This window comes from Cervus canadensis, chromosome 8 (genome assembly GCF_019320065.1).
Source record: "Cervus canadensis isolate Bull #8, Minnesota chromosome 8, ASM1932006v1, whole genome shotgun sequence".
NCBI classification, from domain to species: domain Eukaryota; kingdom Metazoa; phylum Chordata; class Mammalia; order Artiodactyla; family Cervidae; genus Cervus; species Cervus canadensis.
Window position 1 is genome coordinate 90354199 of NC_057393.1, and position 20876 is coordinate 90375074.

General features: G+C 52.2%; 1 protein-coding gene across 3 annotated transcripts in view; it reads left to right on the forward strand.

Annotated features, from left to right (window-relative positions):
- The window catches only part of PGBD5 (piggyBac transposable element derived 5), a 122069-nt gene that overhangs the window by 49319 nt on the left and 51874 nt on the right, over positions 1-20876 (forward strand). For all 3 annotated transcript variants that reach the window (XM_043477175.1, XM_043477174.1, XM_043477173.1), the window contains exons 2-3: positions 5666-6093; positions 11075-11209. In XM_043477175.1, the coding sequence (XP_043333110.1) occupies positions 5666-6093; positions 11075-11209 (563 nt within the window). The remainder of the gene's footprint in view (positions 1-5665; positions 6094-11074; positions 11210-20876) is intronic.

A 20876-nucleotide genomic window follows, 5' to 3' on the forward strand; every position in this document is an offset into this window, starting at 1 on the left:
TTTCCTTTTCTCCTTTGCCTTTTGTTTCTCTTTTCTCAGCTATCTGTAAGACCTCCTCAGACAACCATTTTACCTTTTTGCATTTCTCTTTTCTTGGAACACGAAAAAGAATCACACAGGTGATCACGGCCTCCTGTACAATGTTACAAACCTCCATCTATAGTCCTTCAGGTACTCTGTCCATCAGATCTGAGCCCTTGAATCTATTTGTCACTTCAACTGTATAATTTTAAGTGATCTGATTTAGGTCATACCTGAATGGTCTAGTGGTTTTCCCTACTTTCTTCAATTGAAGTCTGAATTTGGCAACAAGGAGTTCATGATCTGAGCCACAGTCCACTCCTGGTCTTGTTTTTGCTGACTGTATAGAGCTTCTTCATCTTCAACTGCTAAGAATATAATCAGTCTGATTTCATTATTGACCATCTGGTGATGTCCATGTGTAGAGTCTTCTGTTATGTTGTCGGAAGAGGGTGTTTGCTATGACCAGTGCGTTTTCTTGGCAAAACTCTGTCAGCCTTTGCCCTGCTTCATTTTGTGCTCCAGGCAAAACTTGCTTGTTCAGCAGTATCAGGCCCTGGTTGTGGCATATGGAATCTTAGTTCCCTGGCCAGGGATGGAACCTAGGTCCCCTGCATTGGGAGCATAGAGTCTTAGCCACTGGACAACCAGGAAAGTCCCATGCCTTAAGTTTTTTTTTTTTTCATGTCTCAGACAAGAGTAATACTTTTGTGACAAGGCAGGACATTCCAGTTATATTTTTATGTCTGTTTGATTTGGCCTGGGGAGAAGTTATTTTATTATTTTTAAATCATTACTTCAAAATATTGTGTTTCTCATATATGTTGCCACACTGCTGACTAGTTGTACCAAAAAGTGCCAGTATGTGCGAAATGCAAATCTCATCTCAAAATGAAAGCATCAGTCTCTAAAAGGTTGTGCTTTCAAAAGCACACAAAGCCAGCCTTTTCTTCCAGATGGCGCGGAGGTGGGGGTCAGTGCCACATGCGGGGTGCCCACTGGCCTTGGGTCTGCTTGGTGCGGTGGGTGGAGGGAGGGAGCAGCAGGAACGGCTTCCTTGGCACTGGGACCCGCGTCTCAGTGGGGTGGTTCTTACTCCAGTTTAAGACACAGAGAGGTTGTCTGGCATGCCTAAGGTCACACAGCCAGCAGCTGTGACAGAGAGGGGGAAAAAAGACATCAGAAGATGCATAAGGGCCAGGAGGAGTTCTCCAGTGGTTTCTCCCAGTTCAGGGAGAAAGTGAGGAAATCAAACCCAACAAGACCCCAAGCCAACTCACTGAAGCTGGGTACCTGGTGGGTGTCTGTCATGCACCCCTCCCACATCATGCCCGTGAACAAGCCTCTCCCACCCAGGGCTCACCTGGCCACCCCGCCGAGGTGTCTTCGAGGAGGTGTGGCCAGTGGAGTGCCAGCCCTGTCCCGCCCTGCCCACCCGTCCAGGTCTTCTCCTGGCTGACCTGACCTGTCCACCGGGCACATCAGTACGAGGGCTGCTGTCCTGACACCAGACCCTGCCCAGGGGGCTCAGCACTGATGCCTCTGCTCCTCTGGGAGCCTGGCTCCTTCCTCCTCCACTTGCTTTCCATCCACCCTCAGCAGGGATGTGTTGAACACACCATGTAGCGGGCTCGGAGGATGCAAGGTGACAGGACAGCCTTGACCTCTGAGGGCGGGACAGCAGAGCAGACAAAGCAAGGCTGAGTTTCTAACAAAACACCCGTGGGCTGATACTCACGAGCAGGGAGACCCGTGAGGGCTGAGACTGAGAAGCCCCGTTGGGAGGGCAGGAAAGCCAACAGGGGGAACGCATAATGAATGTGGAGGCCAAGGGGAGGCGGGCCCTGCCGTGGAAGCAGATGCCAGGACCCAGGCCTGGCACCAGCTCTGCTTGTGAGCTCTGTGCCTGCTCGGCATGGAGAGTGGTCCAGGATGAGTCTGGGGGAAGGGCACGCAGGGCCCCAGACCCTAAAGGCTTTGCAAGGAATCTGGACTAGCTTTTAGTGCAGTGAGAAAGCATGAGGGTATTTTCATTAAGCAGCAGAGTATTGTGGTTCAGTTTGTGTTTTTAAAATAATTTCCCTGTTGCCATCAATTATTTGGGGAGGGGCATGCCCTTGGGGGAGGCTGTTTTCCTTATCCAGACCAGAGGCGGCAGCCACGTGCGTAGGGGAGCTGCAGGGGCTGCTTGGTTGCACGGTGTGGAGGTGGGGCAGGACGTGCTGCGGGGGAGATAAGGGGTGCAGGAGACCAGGGGTTCGTGGTGGTTCAGGTTTCTGACTGAGATCACTGGGGGACTGGCAGGGAGGAGCCAAGGGGAGGGACAGTGGGAACCTGGGGTTTCAGTCCAGGCACAGTTTAAGGGATGAACCTTCGTTGCCTGTCCTGTACAAATGAAAGTGAGAGGTGACTGTGGCTGCTGGGGGAAGGAGGCCTCCAACCGCGGGCTCAGGCCCCCCACAGCCTCACTCACCGGTCGTCCTTGGCGGTGCCCAGCCCACCTGGAGGGCACTGGGTGAGGAGCCGACAGAGGGGCGTGCCCTGGCCACCCACCTGCTCTGCCGAGTCCCCGCTGAGCCGGCGACTTCAGGAGTAGCCCCAGACCACACCCACTCCTTGTGCAGCAAGGGACCCCCTCAAGTGTGGTCCACGTGCTCACGGCGCTTCACCGGCCCGGCCCTGGGACCAGCCCAGGCCCTGTGCCCCTCGACACCTCCAGCTGCTCGCCCTCCTGCACAGTCCTACGAGTGTGAGCTGCTGGCTCTGGGCCCAGGGCCTCTGCGCGAGACGGTCTCTCTGCCTGAAAGACTGACATCCCCACCCCCAGCCCCCTAAGCTGACGCCTCTCCACCCATGCCGCCTATCCCATATGGCCCCTTCAGGGAGCCTCCCAGACCTGTCCCCGGGATCTGGATTCAGGGTCGTCTTGTGGGCAAGCCTCCCACAGCCAGACATCACCTGGTCACTCTCCGCTGCCTGCTCCCCTCAACACATCGAGAACTTCTGGGGACCGAATACCGCTGTTACTGCTTTCTACTGCTGAGGGGACCATGACACCCTAGTGTGATATTCCCTGCCACCCTCAAGTGACAGTCTCCTTTACAAATGGGGCATCTGCTTTTCTAGTTGCTGCTGAGGTTGTTTTCCTCGCTGGGGGTGGAGCTTTGCCGAGTGACTGTCAGTGCCCCTGGTCTGTGGGGTCCTGGGTTTGCTCCCCTGAAGGGTGAGGAAACCAAGTTCGTGGTGGTGATGGACCTTGATGGAAAGGCTTGGTGAGACCATGGAGGGATGGCAGTGGTGGGGGGACAGGACTGTGTGAGTGTATTAGCTGGACACCAGGGTCGACCTGGGCAGGCGCGGCTCTCCCCCCAACCCTCCCCCATCTCATGCTACTTTTGCCTTTTTGCAAGGAAGAGTCTCCTTTCCCTCCAGAGTTGCTCCTGGCTGTGCTCTGGGACCCTTCTTGCCCACTGCAGAGGCGGAGGGAGGTCCTGCGGTGGGAGGGCTCAGCATTTGCCTCAAGTTGTGAGCTTGTTGTGTGCAGACAGCCACGTCCCCGCTGGATGAGAGGAGGGTGGGGTTTGTAACCACAGGCAGCAGCAGGCGACTGGGCTGGCCCTGGGCTCTGTGGGTCAGAGGTCACCGCTGTAAGGACTCAGTGGTGGGCGGCCTTGGGCTTGTCCTCACGCTCCTGAGCTCCTGTTTCCTCACCTGCAGAGTGGGCTGATGCCTCCCAGGATGGGAGGACTGCACAGTTAATCCCTGGAAAAACTCTTGGTCAGTGAATCAAAAGTGAGGGAGTCTCACCTTGGCTGGGGACCTGCCCACCTTCAGGGCTCTGTTAGTTGATGGCAGGGACCCACTTTCCCTGCCCTCCCTCCCTCCCAGTGACTGCCCATAACAACACTTCACATGTGAAGAATCACAACTACTGAAGGAAGCCATAGAGGCTGCTTGTAAATCAAATTAAATAGTTAAGAGGGTATCTGCTACTTCCTAGTTTCTTCATTAAGCAGTTGGCCAGGCCTGGGTGCGCTGTGTGAATTCATTTTGAAATGGCCTGGGAGGCAAAATGACTTTAAACATAACTTTTGGAAGAGACAATTTCATTCGGCTTACTCAGCATGATGTAGCAATTAAAATGCTGGTTTTCCTCCTTTTTGAGAGCTACCCCTGAATAATTTATGACTTCACCCACCAGCAGCTGCAAGGTTCGCTGAAATAAAATTATTTCCAGCAGGGTGGCTGTGGAGCAGAGCCCGTCTTCCCAGCCTCATTGTCCAGTCAGCCTGGGCCGGTGCCCGTTGCACCAGGACTGTCTGGAGCCCTTCTAAGAAACGACTGGTGAAAGAAGATAAGGTGGCCACTTTGCTCTCTGGGCCTTGGTTTCTTCTGTAAAACGAGGGCAACTAGAGCACTCTCTAGCCCTCAGGCCGCCGTCCCTGGCTTCCCTGGGTACTGTCTCAGCAGAGGTTACCCAGTCATAGGTACCTCTGCAGGGCCAGGCACTGTGTTGGGTGCGCTCCCTGCCCCACAGACAGCACAGTGAGGCTGCTCTTGCTGCCCATTTTACGAGCAGGAGAGATGAAATCTGCCCAAGACTGTGCAGCCAGTGGGAAGGAAATTTAGGATTTCACCTCCCAAGTCTGCCCGTCTGAATTTATTAGTAAGACCTCAGATGTCTCCTGTACATTGTCAGCCTTAATTTTGCTGTAGAAAAGTTGTTTTTCAGAGACCGTCTAAATCAGTAGTCGAGAAAGGTTTGGGTGGGGCTGGGGTTAAAGTTCTGAAGAATCTGCACAGCTTTTATTAGAAACCATTAGGGCTTCCTTGGTGCCTCAGATGGTAGAGAATCTGCCTACAGTGTGGGAGACCTAGGTTCGATCCCTGGGTTGGGAAGATCCCCTGGAAAATCCGCATGGACAGGGGAGCCCGGCGGGCTACATCCATGTGGTCGCAAAGACTCAGACACGAGTGAGTGACTAAGCAGAGCACAGCTCATACAGATGCAATGGAGGCAAAGCTTGTCTCCTTTAAGTCTCTCCAGACCGTTAGCCTGGTTTCCCTGGAGTTGAAAGTGATGTTTCTTAAGGATGAATGTATGTGTGTGTGTTTCTAAAGGCTGTCCCTGCATTTGTAAAAAACTTTTTATTGCATTGGTGAAATTATCTAAATAAGCCCCTTCAGATTTATTTACTAATAAATTTAGAGTCACCAGGTAGAGAGTGCCTGATAAATTGCTCTCACCTGAATGGAATCTTTCAGGCCCCAAGTGGTAAAAAGCATTCCAAAGTCACCTTAATTAACAAGGAAATGAGAGCCAGAAAGACACGCCGAGCTCTTTGTTCAGAGTTTCGGGTGTCTTTAGGTCTCCACCGCCCTCCCCTGTGCGTCTTTCTCTTCTGATCCTGTTTCTGGGTTTGCCAGGTCTGTGGGGGCGGGATGGGGAGGCGTGTGCAGGATTCGGTGGGGACACGGGGCCCAGAGGGCAGCAGCGGGGTGTCCTGTCTGGAGAGTGGGCAGGACGGCTTCCGGATGGGTGTCTGGGTTCTCCCGGGAGGGCGTGGGGGCGCGGGCGCTCGGGCGGAGGCCCGGTTTGGGGACGCAGTTGGCCGCAGCAGTAGCGCTTGGCCTGCCTGTCCAGGTCCCACCCGGAAGATGCCCCCCAGCGCCAGCGCCATGGACTTCTTCCAGCTCTTCGTCCCTGACAACGTCCTCAAGAACATGGTGGTGCAGACGAACCTGTACGCCAAGAAGTTCCAGGAGCGCTTCGGCAGCGACGGGGCCTGGGCGGACGTGACGCTGCCGGAGATGAAGGCGTTCCTGGGCTACGTCATCTCCACCAGCACCTCCCACTGCGAGTCGGTCCTCAGCATCTGGAGCGGCGGCTTCTACAGCAACCGCAGCCTCGCGCTGGTCATGAGCCAGGCCCGCTTCGAGAAGATCCTCAAGTACTTCCACGTCGTGGCCTTCCGCTCCAGCCAGACCACGCACGGCCTCTACAAGGTCCAGCCCTTCCTGGACTCCCTGCAGAGTGGCTTCGATTCTGCCTTCAGGCCTTCCCAAACCCAGGTGAGGCCGTGGGCCCCGGGCCCCGAGGTCACTTCCGGGCCATCCCTGCGCAGCCACAGCCCATCCCGTCCCGATCTGATCAGAGGAAGGTGGTGGGGGAACGGCCCCAAACCACATTGAGCTGTCTGCTCCGAGAGGGTTTCCCTCCTCTTCTCTCCTCCTCCGTTAATTATCCTTTCTCAGCTGTGGTTTGCTCAGGGTAATGCTCATTTCCTTGTATTCTCTGAGTACCGTGCTCACGTGCTGGTGGTGAAGGAAAGTGAGCGGCCTTCTAGGGGTGCAGGGAAGGAGGCTGGGGTCCAGCGTTCTCAGGCCAGGGGAGTGGCTCACGTGCTGGGTGCCCGGCGCGCATGGAGAGTGGTGCGGTTGAGGGAGTTGATGCAGCCAGCTGTCAGCCATGACCCTGACTGTCACAGCCCCTCACCTTCCTCGCTACCTAAACGGGGCTGTTTGCTCTCAGCCCTGGCCTCCGGTCGACTATGGAAGTCGCATTTGGTTGTGGTGACAAAGTTCCAGAAGTCATCCTCAAAGTTGCTCTGCTGGTCTGGTAAACTTGAGAAGGTGACTCTTCCCAGAGATTGCTCTAACCACATCATCAGGAGGTTCCTGGCCTAAGTGAGCCAAATTCCCTCTGACTTGTCCCATGTAGAGAGAAAAATCTTACTTCTCTTTCATTTGTACTTTTAAAAATCTACCTACCCACCCACTTTTCCTTATGCTTTTCGTTAAGGGCCTTTGTAATGAGCCTCAGGTTCTTCTTGTGGTTCTCTTAGAGATGCCCTCCAAATTTCCTATCCTATCTTCACTGCACGACTTTAAAGCATGGGGTTTCTGTGGGGAAGATAATGCCCTCTCTGCCTTTGCAGGCTTCCCAGTTCCAGGGCCCCTGTGATTCCCAGTTTCCCAAATCCTGCCGCTATTTACAGTGCAACAAATGCTCTTTGATCTTGGCCCTCACTTTCCTTCTTACCAAGACATGGGGTCTTAGGGGACACAACCTCTGCCTTATATAACAGGCCCTACAGGACCAAGTACAGGGCTGAGCATGGTTTGTTTGTTTGTTTCACTGAATATTTGCTTGGTTGAAAACGAACCAAACCAGACACATTGGCTGGGACACAAGGGGAAAAAACAATATTCTGACCATACTGGAGTCAAACATTAGAAGAGCTGCTGGAGAGGTCTGAGTGCTTGCTAAGCGTAAGTGTCTTTTGAGAGTTAACCAACTAGGTCCCTAGGTGATTGGTATTTAATAGCCTGGAGATGAGGCTGCCGATGGCCCTTCCAGCCACTAGAAGAGATGTACCCGTGATTATACCCATGTTTGTCGTGTGCCTGCTGGGTACCGACCCCGTGCTGTCTGATCCTTCTGGAGCAGCAGCATCGGATACTGAGACCTACATCCCAGGCGATCCCCGCGGCCACCTGTGTGTGTGTCCCTGGGGTCTGCTTGGACAGTGGTCACACTGCAGTGCCCACTAGCAGGTTGTGAGCTGTGTGGACCCACCCCCTCCCACCCCAGACAGGGGCGCTGGGATGGGGCAGCGCTGTCCCCCTGGGTCTTGCCCTCCTGTGCCCGCAGACGGCTGTGAGGAGTGACCCTGGAGAGGTGGTCACTTTATTCTTGCTGCCCGCATCTTTTCTTTGGATCCAGTTGATGAAACTGAAAAAAGAGGGACTGACATGAGCTTCAGATTGGGGAGTGGCTCTCTAGTCATGTTAGGTTCTTTTTTTTTTTTTTTCCCCTCCCTTTGCTTTTTTTTTTTTTTTAAATTTTATTTAGTTTTTTGCCTTTGTACTTGCAAATGTATTTGTTCTTGTTGCTACCATTTTCCATCCCGTGCTCTGTGTGGTGGTCAGGATCCCAGCAGGAAACAAATGCTGTGTTCTAGAAGGGCAGCTACAGAGAACCGGAAGCAGGGACTGTGGACATTCAGGGTTTAGGCGGATCATCCAGGTGGCGACCCCCTGGGCTGGCAACAGCGGGAAGCCGCAGTGCTGAGGAGGGGGAGCAATGGCTTCAGCCTGAGGCGCCTGATGGCACAGGCAGGCACAGTCTCTTGTTCATCCCTCCCTTGTAGCCACAGAAGGCGGACACTGAGGATAGGGCCCCGGGATGTGGTTTATGAGAGGTTGGCCTCCAGGCCCCAGTGCAGGGTGGGAAGGTGGAAAGGGAGTCTGGGGGGCAAACAGTACCTAGTATAGACCACCCAACAGACAGAACTTGAGGCAGAGGGGAAGTCAGAACCCCTGGGGTCAGCTTTCCAATGTGCTGATGACAACCTGGAATTTCCTCTTCCTCCCAACTCTGGGCCCCCGTTGAACCAGCTCTGTCAGGAGGCCGGAGCAGGATCAGATAAAGGGGATGAGACCAGAAAGTGTGCGTGCAGTGTGTGGAGCACCTGGGGTCCTGCCCACATGGGCTGTCGAGGTGGTGGCTCTGGGCACACGCTCAGCCTCTCTGCCGTGAAGGCCACCTCGTCCTTACACACACAACCGTCAGCATCACGTACGTCTTTGTTAAGTGAAACAAAGGAAACTTTCGAGCTTTCCTGGCTTTCCAGTTGGCTCTGAGACATTCCATTCAAGGAGAAGGTGTGTTTGCGAGTCGCTGCCCACCTCCCCTGAGCCCTCGGGGCTCTGTTGATGGGACTTCACTCTGCCTGTGAGACCAGTAGAAACAGCCCCTGTTCCATCCCCACCAGACATGTGGCTGCTGTGTTCCCGACTCCCAGGAGTGGCTCTGCATCCCCACCCTACACACACCCCACCTCAGCACACAGCGCCCTCACACACACCCTCTGCCCTGCAGTCTCCTTTTTATTCCAGCAAATGTGACCCTTTGGGTGAGTTTACAAAGTCTTCAGAGGGTCCCCAGGATCGACCTGTAACCCAAGCTGTGGTGTGTGCCCACACATGAGTATTCATACACATACTGAATGGGGAGACTGAACGCATCTTCTCACGCCTGGGGGCAGGTTAGTTGGAGGAGGATCTGGGGAGGGCTTGTGAAAGGACACGACTGCCTTGTCTCCCCTGCCCAACGCCTGCCCCTCGCCCGAGTGCCTCACGCGAGGAGGGCCTCAGACAGCACGCTGGGTGAGGTGGTGCTGGCCCCTGCAGCCTGGCGAGGAGGAGGCAGTGTTTGGAACTCTGTAGAGCACCCTGCCCTGCACTGTGGCTGCTCCATGTTCCCGCAAGGAGGGTGGTAAAGAGGAGAAGCCACGGAGGCCAGGAGCTACTGCTGACCCTCTTGCTTTGGTGAAACGTTTAATGACATATAAATTTGAACAGATTCTGTGCTGTGGTAAGTGCAGGTGGAATAGAGGACGTTGGCTTTCTGAAGAGCCGGGAGAGGGCCGCATCTTCCCCACTCTGCTCCATCCACTGCTCCCCCAGCCCATGTGTGGGACGCAGCCATCCTTCTAGAGTGGATTCCAAATGGGCTTTGAATATGTGATGAGCCGTGTGGAGCTGAGCATGGGTCAGCTTCTCCAGCCTCCCCTTCATGAGTTCAAGGCAAGGCAGGCCTTGTTCAACGGCTCCTGCTTCCAACAACAGAAAACTGCAGGGGCTGGTGTGCATGCCTGAGACCCAGCACTGCAGGGCAGTCATTTCTCAAGTGGGATTCGAGTGAACATTAACAGGAGAATGGAAGGCTACTGCCCATGTCACAGTTGGTCCGTGTTAATCTCTGTCCTGCCCTCATCGGGCCATGTTCTGACATCACCTGGGAGCTTGTTGGAAAGGCAGAAACTCAGGCTCTGCCCCAAACTTACTGGAACAGAAGCCACATTTCAGTAAGATTCCCAGGTGACTGGTGTGTTCATTCAAGTTGAGAAGCCCTGATGGAGAGTGGCATTGGCACACAGTGGCCAGGTGTTGTAGACTTGGAGGGCCATGTGGTCTGTGTTGGGACCTTGTAGCCTGAAAGCAGCTACTGACAGTATATCAGTGAAGGGCACGGTGGGTTCCAGTACAACTTAACTTACAGCGGGCGGTGGGCTGGGCTGCAGTTTGCCAGCCCCTGATACAGAGAGTTGTGAAGAGTTCTTGGAATCATAGTGTTTCTAGCATTCTGTCAGTACATTTCAGTGACCCACACACATACGTACCAGCTTGTAAGTACGCTTGAAATTGGATTGGAAGGGAAGTGTAGCAGTTTCCTAAAATTTACCCAAAAGTCCCCCCCAAAGCTTTAGCTTGCAAAAACAGAACTTGAAACACCTCTGGAACCTGTTTTCATTGTGCCGTTTCTTTTTGTTTCACTGTCTTATAATTGAAAAAAAAGTCCTATTATTGTGCCATCGAAAAGCAGGAAGAGGTGAAGTGAGTTTAAAAATTGCCTAGGGAGTCCCATGTCAGAAAAGACACGATGACCTGGGGGAGAGCCAGAGGCTGGGCCATGGCAACGAGGGAACTGGGTCATCTTGGTAATGGTTTTTAAAAAGAGAATGTTTGACCTGGGAAAAAGAAGGTCAGGGGCTCGCATGAGAGCTGTTCAGAAAACCGAAAGAAATCATGTGTTTGTCTCCATTTCTCACAGGGGAGAAGTCAGTTCAGTAGGTTTAGGTTAGATGTAGATCAGCTTTGAGTCAGAGAGTGATTGGAACGTCCATCTGTGGAAAGGTCTTCCTTGAAAGGAAGTAGCTGCCCTCCGCGGGCATGTTTAGCTGGGAGGTCCCTCTCCCAAGTGAGAGTTTGGACTGAGTAACTTATCATGCCAATAACTAAGTATCATGGCAGTTTCCATTTACTAAATACTTGCTAAGTGCTTTGCGTACAGTTTCTTACTTAATCCTCCCCCAAACACTGGTGTAGGCAGCTGAGGAGACCCAGGGACACTCAGGATCAGAGAAATAAAGTGCCTTAGCCAAGGTCGCATGGCTGATCAAAGGCAAGGACTAGATTTGAGCCCAGACACAGTGACCCCCTGAGCTCATGCTGCCGTCCTGCGTCTCTGCTTTGGCTTTCCTGGCAGGTGCTACATGAACCCCTGATTGATGAGGACCCCGTGTTCATCGCCACATGCACAGAGAGGGAGCTGCGGAAGAGGAAAAAGCGGAAATTCAGCCTCTGGGTCCGGCAGTGCTCTTCCACCGGCTTCATCATCCAGGTGAGCCCTGGGCTGGCCCTGGAGGGCAGGGAGGACTTGGTAACCAGTGAACTTGCTTCCTTGCCCTGTTCACTGCGCGCCACTGGATACTGCAGCTGAGGCTGGGTGGGCTGCTCTCCTCCTTGCAGGGGAACGGGGGTGACTGGCACTGCCCCCTGCATGTTCCTTCTGCCCGCCCCAGCCCCTCTGATCAAATAACCACTGTGAAAACAGATCGGGGCTCAGTACGTGCACTGTAAGCCAGTGGCTTCACCAGCACAGTGGACACAGAGGTGGCTGCCGTGACTCTTGAGAGCACCCCGTGTAATGTCCCAGAGAGGCCCCCAACCCCCGCTGAGTCCCTGTCCTCCCTTCCAGTCCCGAGGACACCTCCTCAAGGCTGCCAGTGGTGTCAGGAGCTCAGTTCTCTGAGCCAGCCATGCCGCCTGTTCCCTGCCCTGCTCTTCTGTTTTGGAAGAGGTGGCCAAGCTCTGCTGCAGGAACAGCGTCAGACGTTGAGCTCCTGGAGCAGCAGGGTGCAGAGCACACAGGAGGACGTGGGGCTGGCAAGCAGACCCCGCCTCACTGCCCTGCCAGGCTGCAGCGCCAGGCCCAAGGCATGAGGGTTGGCATGCCTCCTGCCCCCACAGCGAAGGAGTCATAGGAAGGTTAAGCTGAGCGTCTCCTCTGGATGTGCCCCCGTGCGTGCGCCCCACAACAGCCCACCTTCCCCTCGGGCTTCAGGGCCTCCGCTGAGGCTGGCCTGGGGTCTCCAGCTGGCCTCACCTACAGGCTGCAGACTGTTGTCACAGGGACCCACCCCAGAGTAGAAACCACTCTGGACGTACCGCCTGGGCCCTCTGTTCCCGCACAGCACCTGCCGACTCTATAGTATCCTTTGTGGTGACACTGCTCTGGGGATCGGGGAGTCCGTTTCACTGTATGTATGACCTTCAGTCATTCTTTGAATAAATTCTTACTGAGTGCTGTTGCCTGCAGCATCGGGCCAGACAGTGAAATCATGGCTCTGCCTTCTTAGGAGTCTGCCCGTGTGGCTTTTGATGGAATGTTCACCTGTGGGTTCTGTGTGCCTCTGGCACCATTTCCTTTTTACTGTAAATTTAATGAGTGGCGAGGAGTCAGGACCATCCCCTGCAATGCCACAGGTCTCCTTCTCTCTGTGTGTGCATTTTCCTTCTAGTTTCTATGAAATCTATAAAATCCCCATCTATCAAGTAAAGGTTTGGATTGCCACCTTGAAGTTTCCTTTTATTTCTAAACCTCTCTGGTTCTAGGAGGCTTTGTGCAGCTTGAGGGTTTGAATTTAGAAGCCAGAATTGAAGCTGGCCGCTCCTATTCTTGGTCCTGCCTCCACTATGGCCGAGGCAACAGGAAGCCCCATTTGCACAGGTACCCTTGCGTCCGCCTGTCTCATGGCAGGTGGAGTGAGGACTTTCTTGGCCTCCCCACTTCCCTGGTCCAGATGAAGGTGCCTGTGGTGGCAGCAAAGCAGGGAGGGACACCTCTGCCTGCAGAGGACCCACGTGGCCTGGGGACAGTGGTCTTTTTAGCATCCTGACCCTTGTCTTGGTTCCCCAGGCCCTAATTCTGGTTAGGCAGTAGCCTGGGAAGATCCAGCCATGGTGCAAAGGGCAGGGGGTGCCTCCCATCCCCTGAGCCTTCATACTTGCATCTCCTCTGTTCTTACACCCCCTGCGTTTCCCACATGAGGTGGCTCATTGCTGCTCTGTCCAGGGGCCCCTCCTAGGTCCTGAGGCCCAGCTCTGCGGCTTTCTGCGTGAACTGAGCTGACTCCCAGTTGCCCTGGATACCAGTGTCCTTATCTGTAGAGTGAAGGGATGGGGTAACTTAGTTGGTGAGGCCCCTTCCCCTGCAGAGTTCTGTGATTCTTATCTTTTTTAGCATTATGTATGGGGTAATGTATGCAAGCATGTTTTCTTCATTTTAATGTGTTAAATAAATTATTCTCAATGATTTTATCCACTGGAGAATCCAAATGGCTAAACCTAAAGAGACTGTGGCCAGCCTGCGGCCCAAATGTCCCTCTGCCCCCTGCTGTCCTCTCACTGGTAGCAGATCCGAGGCTGGCTGATGGGGTGCAGCAGACGTGGTACGTGACGGGGCTGGAAAGAGGGTGTGTGTGGTTCTCCTTTGGCCTCTCCACCCTGACCATGAGCAGATGTCCAGGCTGGATCACAGAGTTGGGAAACCAAGTGCAACAGTGTATCACATGCCCCTGATCAATGTGGTTGTTTGTTACACAGTAACAGAACTACCCTGGGGCCTGCCAGTTAGGGTTTGCAAAGCTGACCAGATAACTTTCTTATTTTTACCTGTCATGGACTCAGCTGATACCTGGAAGGGACGGGGGTTTTCCGGTGTGTTTCTGGGGAGACAAAGGCCTGGCTTCGGCTTTATGGTGTCATTCAGCCAAGACTGAAAGGTGTGCTGGCTAGACTGCATGCTTTTGAGGTAAGTCCAGGTGATTAGCTCCACTTGAAAGATTCCAGACCAAGGGTTAAGTGAGAAAAGTATTCCAAATTGGTCAGTGATTTCTCAAGTGGTCCCAGTAAAAGTCAGCGGGACAGCTGACCGGGAGCTCCGACCCTCAGATGAGTGAGTACATCCCCACAGGGCACCTGCATAAGGAGGGAAGTGAACAGCTAGCCAGACAGTGCTGCTGGAAGGGATGGTGCCAAGAAGAACCCCAGTGTTTTCAGTACCTTATATGTCTACTGCCCTTGAGTTCATTTGAAGGGGAATCGTATGAAAGTGGTTAAAAGTCCTATGTGATATAACTCATGAAGAGACTGTAGGGAGGTGTGTGGAAGAAGAGATGAAATGAACTATATTAACCTGAAAATTAACAAGTTAATATCTTTCACTTCTGGGAGTGCAAGAGGCAGGGAGTAAAAAGTTCCCAGGAGAAAGAAGGCATCAGAGAAGATGAGGTCACTTCAGAGACAGACTGAGACCCTCACGGAGATGCTACCCCACTAGGTGAGGTGGTGCTGCCTCATCCATCCTCAGATCTCCCCTCCAGCCCTCCTTCCAGAAGCCTTGCACGTGGGGTCTGGCTCGTGGTGGGCCTGCTCCCCCACCTGACATTTGTAGACCTGCGCTGAACGCCTGCTCACTGTAAAGTGCTTGGCTCCAAGATGTCTCTCTTGGTGTCTCGCCGTGCCCCAAACACTGGAAAATAGATCAGCATGTGACAATGCCAGCCTGCAGTGCTCAGCGCTGAGGACCAGCCACAGGAGGCCACCCACTCACCCTGTGAAGGAGACCGCTGCCTGAAGGAGTGGGCCCTTGGGTTTCTGATAATCTGGCAAGTTGTCACATGAGTGGGGAGGGTGAAATTTGTATGGTGTATGTGGGCCTATTCTGAAGGAGCATATCTTTTTTTTACTGTGGTAAAATAAACATAACATAAAATTGACCATAAAGTGGCATTAAGTACACTCACTGTGTTGTGCAGCCGTCACCACCATCCATTTCCAGAACTTCGTCATCATCCAGAACAGCTGGGAGCACCTCTCCTAGTAAGGCAACGATACTCTGTCGCACAGACAGAGTGAACTCCCTGCAAGCAAAGCACCTTCCAGATGCACCGTGGACGCTGCAGCTCGGGGGAGGGGTCACCTGGCACCGTGGTCTGGTTGAATGTTCAGCACTGCTCACACTCCCCCAGTCAGGCTGCTCTGTCTGCTGTGCCTGTGGGACTCCTAGCAACGGGTGAGTGGCCGGGACAGTGTATGTACTTGGCCCCAGTCCCAGCGCTATCACCCGCATTCCGTGCCCGAGAAGTGCTTTTGGTCACCTGTAGCATTCCCAGGAACTCTGCATCAGACAGCACTGGTGTCTCAGGATGCCCATGAGTGCCTGTTCCTCTCCTCCTGTTTCCCAACCTGGCCTTTCTGGTTTTACCTTCTGGCATGGGCAGGGCTCAGAGGGTGTGATGGGTAATTTTGTGCCAATTTGGCTGGGTCAGAGTACCCAGATAGTTGGTCAAACACTATTCTGGATGTCCCAGTGGAGGTATTTATAGATGAGAATAACATTTGGATCAGTAGACTTTGAGTAAAGCAGATTGCCCTCCATCATGTGGGTGGGCCTCATCAAATCAGTTGAAGGCTTAGACAGAAAGGAGAGATTTTGCCAGCAAGACAGCCTTGGATGTGAACTGCAACTTTAACCTGGGCCTCCAGCCTGCCAGGCTGTCCTGAGATTTTGGACTTAAGAAACCTCTGTGATCAAACAATCAGTTTCTTGAAATAAATACCTATATCTCTTAATAGATGGATAAGACTCTCTCCATATATCTTTATCTCCATCCTATCATTTCCACTGCAGAGGGATTTCTGCTAGCCACTGACTCACACAGCCTCTGTGTGTCTCAGCTCTCCTGGATTCTGAACTCACGGAGGGCAGGGACCATGACGGCTTCTTGAACTTTGCCTCTCTAGAGCCTAAGGGGTTTGCCAGCTTTTTTTTTTTTTTCTCTTCTGAAGTCAAAGACATCCCTGTTATCAAAAAGCTTACAATATAGACAGGAAAACCTATGTGCAGATTGTTTTCTGACCACACTTTATGGAATTAGTGTTGTGTTGGACACTGAAGGCCTGGAGGTGAATGGAACCCTCATGGCCTCTCTCACAGGAGAGGCAGAAGATGAAAAATATTCTTGAGGAATAAAGGCAATGGAATACTACACAGCTAGAAAAAAGAATGAAATCATGCCATTTGCAGCAACATGGATGGACCTAGAGATGACCATACTGCGTGAAGTAAGCCAGACAGAAAAAGCAAATATATGATATTGCTTCCATGTGGAATCTAAAATATGATACAAATAAGCTTATCTATGAAACAGAAATGGACTCACAGCACAGAGGCAGACTTGTGGTTGCCAGGGGGAGAAGGGTAGGGAAGGGCAAGACTGGGAGTTTGCGATGATCTGGTGCAAACTCACCAGTTTGTGATGATCTGGTGTTATAGGATGGATAAACAGCAAGGTCCTGCTGTATAGCGCAGAAAACTATATTCAGTATCCTGCGATAAACTGTAATGGAAAAGGACGTGTGTGTGTGTTTGACTGAGTGACTTTGCTCTACAGTAGAAGTTAACACAACATTCTAATTCAGCTATACTTAAAATATCAGTTACAAAAACATTCCTAAGTACAGTGTGAATGATGCAGTCCTGGAGGGGTGTGAGGCTGTTGGAGGGCAGCAGTGGGGCTAAGAAAGGCTCCTGGGGTGCAGAGACCAGGGCATGTGGTGCCCTAATGGGAGGGCAGACCACGAGGGCAGACACTGAAGGGACAGGCAGGAGCCAGGGTTACTCACTGCAGGCCAGCCCTGAGCATGGCCTCTGAGCAGCATGCAACCTTGACCAGTATCTTTCTGTCCTTGTTTACACCTGAGAACACCTAAGAGACTGAGTCTTTCATCCCAAATCGCAAGGCTGATAGGCGGGGGCAGGAATGTGGGCTCAGGTGCTGGCTGACTCCGTATGCTGTGGGCACTGTTCCCAGGAGCCCCTCAGAGGGGGAGGAGGAGGCACCCCGCAACCCCGCTGGGGGCCCGGGTGTGTGAATTCAGCATCTGAAACACGGCCAACGTCTCTGACACCCACGAAGAGGATTTCCATGCCTTCGAAGTGTCCATTTCAGGAAAATGAGCTGACCCACAGTGTGTTTCTGTCCACAGTGAACAACGCTCAAGGCTGGTGGAGGCCCTTCATCCTCGGGGGCGCCCACACCCTGGGGTACTTGTCACAGATTCCACGGAGGAGCTTTAGGCTGTGTGACTCCATGTTTTGACAGCAGTGGAACAAGCATGCGGGATATCGTTTGTGACATGAGGCTCTGACAATCCCGAGATGGTCTTGCTCTCTAGGAACAAGTGTTCTGTGCTCTGAGACCACAGCTGATGCCTTCTTTTTGCAAAACTGCTTCCATTTTCAGATCCGAGGTGTGTGGGGCACTGCAGAGAGTGTCTTTGTGTCACAGGCCTGCTGGGAGCTGCCTGGCCCAGCAGGCCTCCGCGTGTGCCTTCGTCTTCAGTCCCAGTGAGCTGAGTCAGGGTGAAAGGAGAGGTTTATACAGAAGGGTGCATATCCAGTTCAGGGGAGCCATGTCAACAGGTGGCTGGGGTCCTCGGTCTGGGACACAGGTCACTCATCTTGGAAGCCTTGTGACCCTTCTGTGGGCACGAAGGGAGACCGTCTCCCTAGAGACTGTTGTTCTGTCTGTAGTGTCAAAAAGGTTGAGAACACAGTGGGAAGAACCAGCCCCCTGTGTAGTTAATGCTGTGCTGACCTATGGGGATTTGTTTAGCCCTGAGACTCGGGGGGGAAAAGAAGAGAGTCTCCTAATTAAAAAAGACAAAAACTGATATGATCAAAAAGGCCGAGTTCTCCATTTGAATGTGTTGAACTAGGCCTCCTGCCTCGACAGTTGAGACCCCGGGTCCCTTTCGAGGGAGGCGGTGAGAGGGAGGGCCCCGGGCAGAGGTGGGTGTGGCTGAGCTTTATTAGGGGCCAGTGCCGCGCTTGCAGAGAACGGCCAGTTTCTGGAGGGTCAGGTGTGTCCGAGTCGGGTAGAACCATTCTGAAGGACAAACATGGTGTCTCGCTCATTGCGTGCACCTGCCCCGGAGGAGTAGATGTCAGAAGCCAGAACTCAAAATGGAGACCTCGGGCCAGTGGACCTGCCGCCTGCCCCGTACTCAGCACCAGGTGTGTCCAGGGGCCCCTGGAGTATCCGTGAGGGGCCCCACGCCTTGTGTGGCTGGACCGGCAGCTCTGGAGGCCCCTCCTCCCTTTGGTCTAAGCCATGGTTTATGAGCTGCTTCTGCAGTTTGCATACATGGAGTGTTCGCCTCCAGCCAGGCCCCACACTTGGGCACACTACATGCATCCCTGATTTTCATAACCACCTGCCCCTATTTCATGGTGAGAAACCGGGCCCGGAGAGATTTGCTGCATGGTCCGAAGTCTCAGCCTCAAGGGGCAGACCTGGAATTTAAACCCCACCTTCCCAACCCTGGCGCTCAGCCTCCGGACCACTGAGCCATGATCTGTCCCCAGGGAGAGAACTCTTCTCTTTTAGCCCAGGGGTCCCCAACCTTTTTGGTACCAGGGACTGATTTCATGGAAGATAATTTTTCCCGGAACCAGGGGTTGGGGGGATGGTTTCATGTTGATTCAAGTGTATTATGTTTATTATGCACTTTATTTCTGATCTGATGCCACCACTGATCTGACAGGAGGTACTGGTCTGTGCCCCAGAGATTGGGACCCCAAGTTTACCCACAAGCTGTCCATTTCTTACCCAGCTTCACTGTTGGTGATTGATGTTCTAATACCAGTTATGACTGATTGCCCTTGTTTTAAGACTGACTTTTCATGTTGAACGAATTTGAGGAATTTGTACTGAAGGTTTTCATTTTTTCTTATATAACTTCTAATATTTTTATGTACTAATGAGTTACTCCTGACCTAAAACTAACTTGGAAAATGAGGCTCAGAATGAAATTAACTAAGGTGAGGTTTGCTTGTGGAGTCAGAAACTGGGCGGGACATTTACCCATCTGTTTAACTGTGCAGTGGCTGGGATGCCATTTTGAATCTGGTGCAGGTGAGATGTGGTTATGTCCCAGGATGGAACTGGCTGGGGCACAGTACATCTGTCACAGAACTCAGTGTCCATGAGCGCGTGACTTAGCACTAATATTTCCTCAGTGTGGAGCGGGTTAGTTTGCCCAGCCCTCCTTACCATATAGGGAAGCAGAGACAAGAAAGAATTTATCAAGTGCCAAGTAAGTGAATCAGACACTAACTGGATCAGATTACACCCTGGCCCTCTCCCCAAGGAACTGTATTCAGAAGGGTACAAAGAGCCTCCTTCAGTCTGTTGTTGTTTTACTGATATGGAGTTGATTTGCAAAGTTGTGTTAGTTTCAGGTAAATAACAAAGTGATTCATTTAAATATATGCATATATTCTTTTTCATATTCTTTTCAGTTATGGTTTATTATAAGATATTGAGTATCGTTCCACGTGCTGTGCAGTAGGTCCTTGTTGTTTATATATTTTATATATAGTAATGTTTATTTGTTAATCCCAAATTCCTAATTTATCCTTCTCCCCACCTTTGGTGACCATAAGTTTATGTCTGTCAGTCTGTTTCTGTTTTGTAAATAAGTTCATTTGCATCAAATTCTTAGATTCCACGTGGAAGTGATACCTGTCTTTTTCTGACTGACTTCACTTAGTATGGTGGTCTCTGGATCATTCCGTGTTGCTGCAGATGGCCTTGTTTCATTCTTTTTTATGGCTGGGCAATATTCCGTCGTATGTGCCACGTCATCCATTCATCTGTCGGTGGGTAGTCAGGTTGCTTCCTTGTCTTGGCTGCTGTAAATGGTGCTGCTGTGAACACTGGGATCTGTGGATCTTTTCGAATTAGAGTTTCTCCTCAATCCATCATTTTGAAAGTCAGAATCACCTATTAGCTGAGCTTTGGGATAAAACAGAAGCAAAGTTCTTGTAAGGGTGTGTAGTGCTGCAGATGCAGCTGGAGAAGACGGGGCAGAGAGCAGTCTCGGCGCGTGAGCCCTTCTTGGCCGTGGCCACGGCGAAAGGTAACGTGAGGAAACACTGGTAGTGAAAGCTGTCAGTAAAGTGATGTCATAGAGATTTTGCTTGAAAACCAGGCTGATGAGCCAAAGAGGGTGGGAGTCAGCATGTCTAGTAGAACTTTGCATGATGATGAAACGCCCTGTGTCTGTTGCTCCACCCTGGCAGCCCCTGTTTTCATGTAGACTGAGTGCTTGACTACTGCGACTGAGGAATTGGATTCTTCATCTTCCTTAATTCTTAGTGAATTTAAATTAAAATAGCCATGTGTGTCTAGAGGTTCCAGCACAGATAATGAAGCTTTGCCATAAAAAAGATCATTTCTGTGTATGCAACTTGCACATACCGAGAATAGCCTTGCAAGGTACACAGAGTATTATTATCTTTATAAATGAGGAAACCAAGGCTCAGAATAGTTAATTCTTCCCAAATCACACAAGCCAGTAAACGGCAGAGCTTTTGCCCTTTGCCTCTTGAATCCAGGGCTGTGCCCTCACCAGTCTCCTGGACAGACTCCATTCCTCTTGTGGTGAGTGAGCACCCTTTAAACTTGATGGTTTCATGTCTGGCCATCCGTCCACAGGTGACAGCCCTACCCAGCTCCATGTGCCCATTCTGTGTGGTTTCCAGCCGTGCTAATGCTGCGTTCTTGCACTGTTTCCTCATTTCTGGGATTACACCCTCCACCTGCTCTGCATCACTAATGAATAAAAAGTCTAAGCAAAGGGTCACAGTCCCTAACGCTAGACCTCCCCATCCCCAGATGTGCCCCCCACCAGCAGTGGAGCAGCCCAATGCTCTTCTGTTCTGCAGGAGAAGTAGGACCAGTGGTCAAGACCAGCAAAGCCCAGTGACAGCTTAGTGGAATTTTCAGCCGGTGCATCTTCATGACCCTTGAGACCATCAGTGATCACAGCTCTAACCAGTGTTCTTTCGGGAAAAGTGGTGATGAACTAGGTCCTGTCTCACGAGGTCTTGGGGCGTTTCAGAAGTAGGGCTAAGACAGCCAGACATGTGGTGCAGG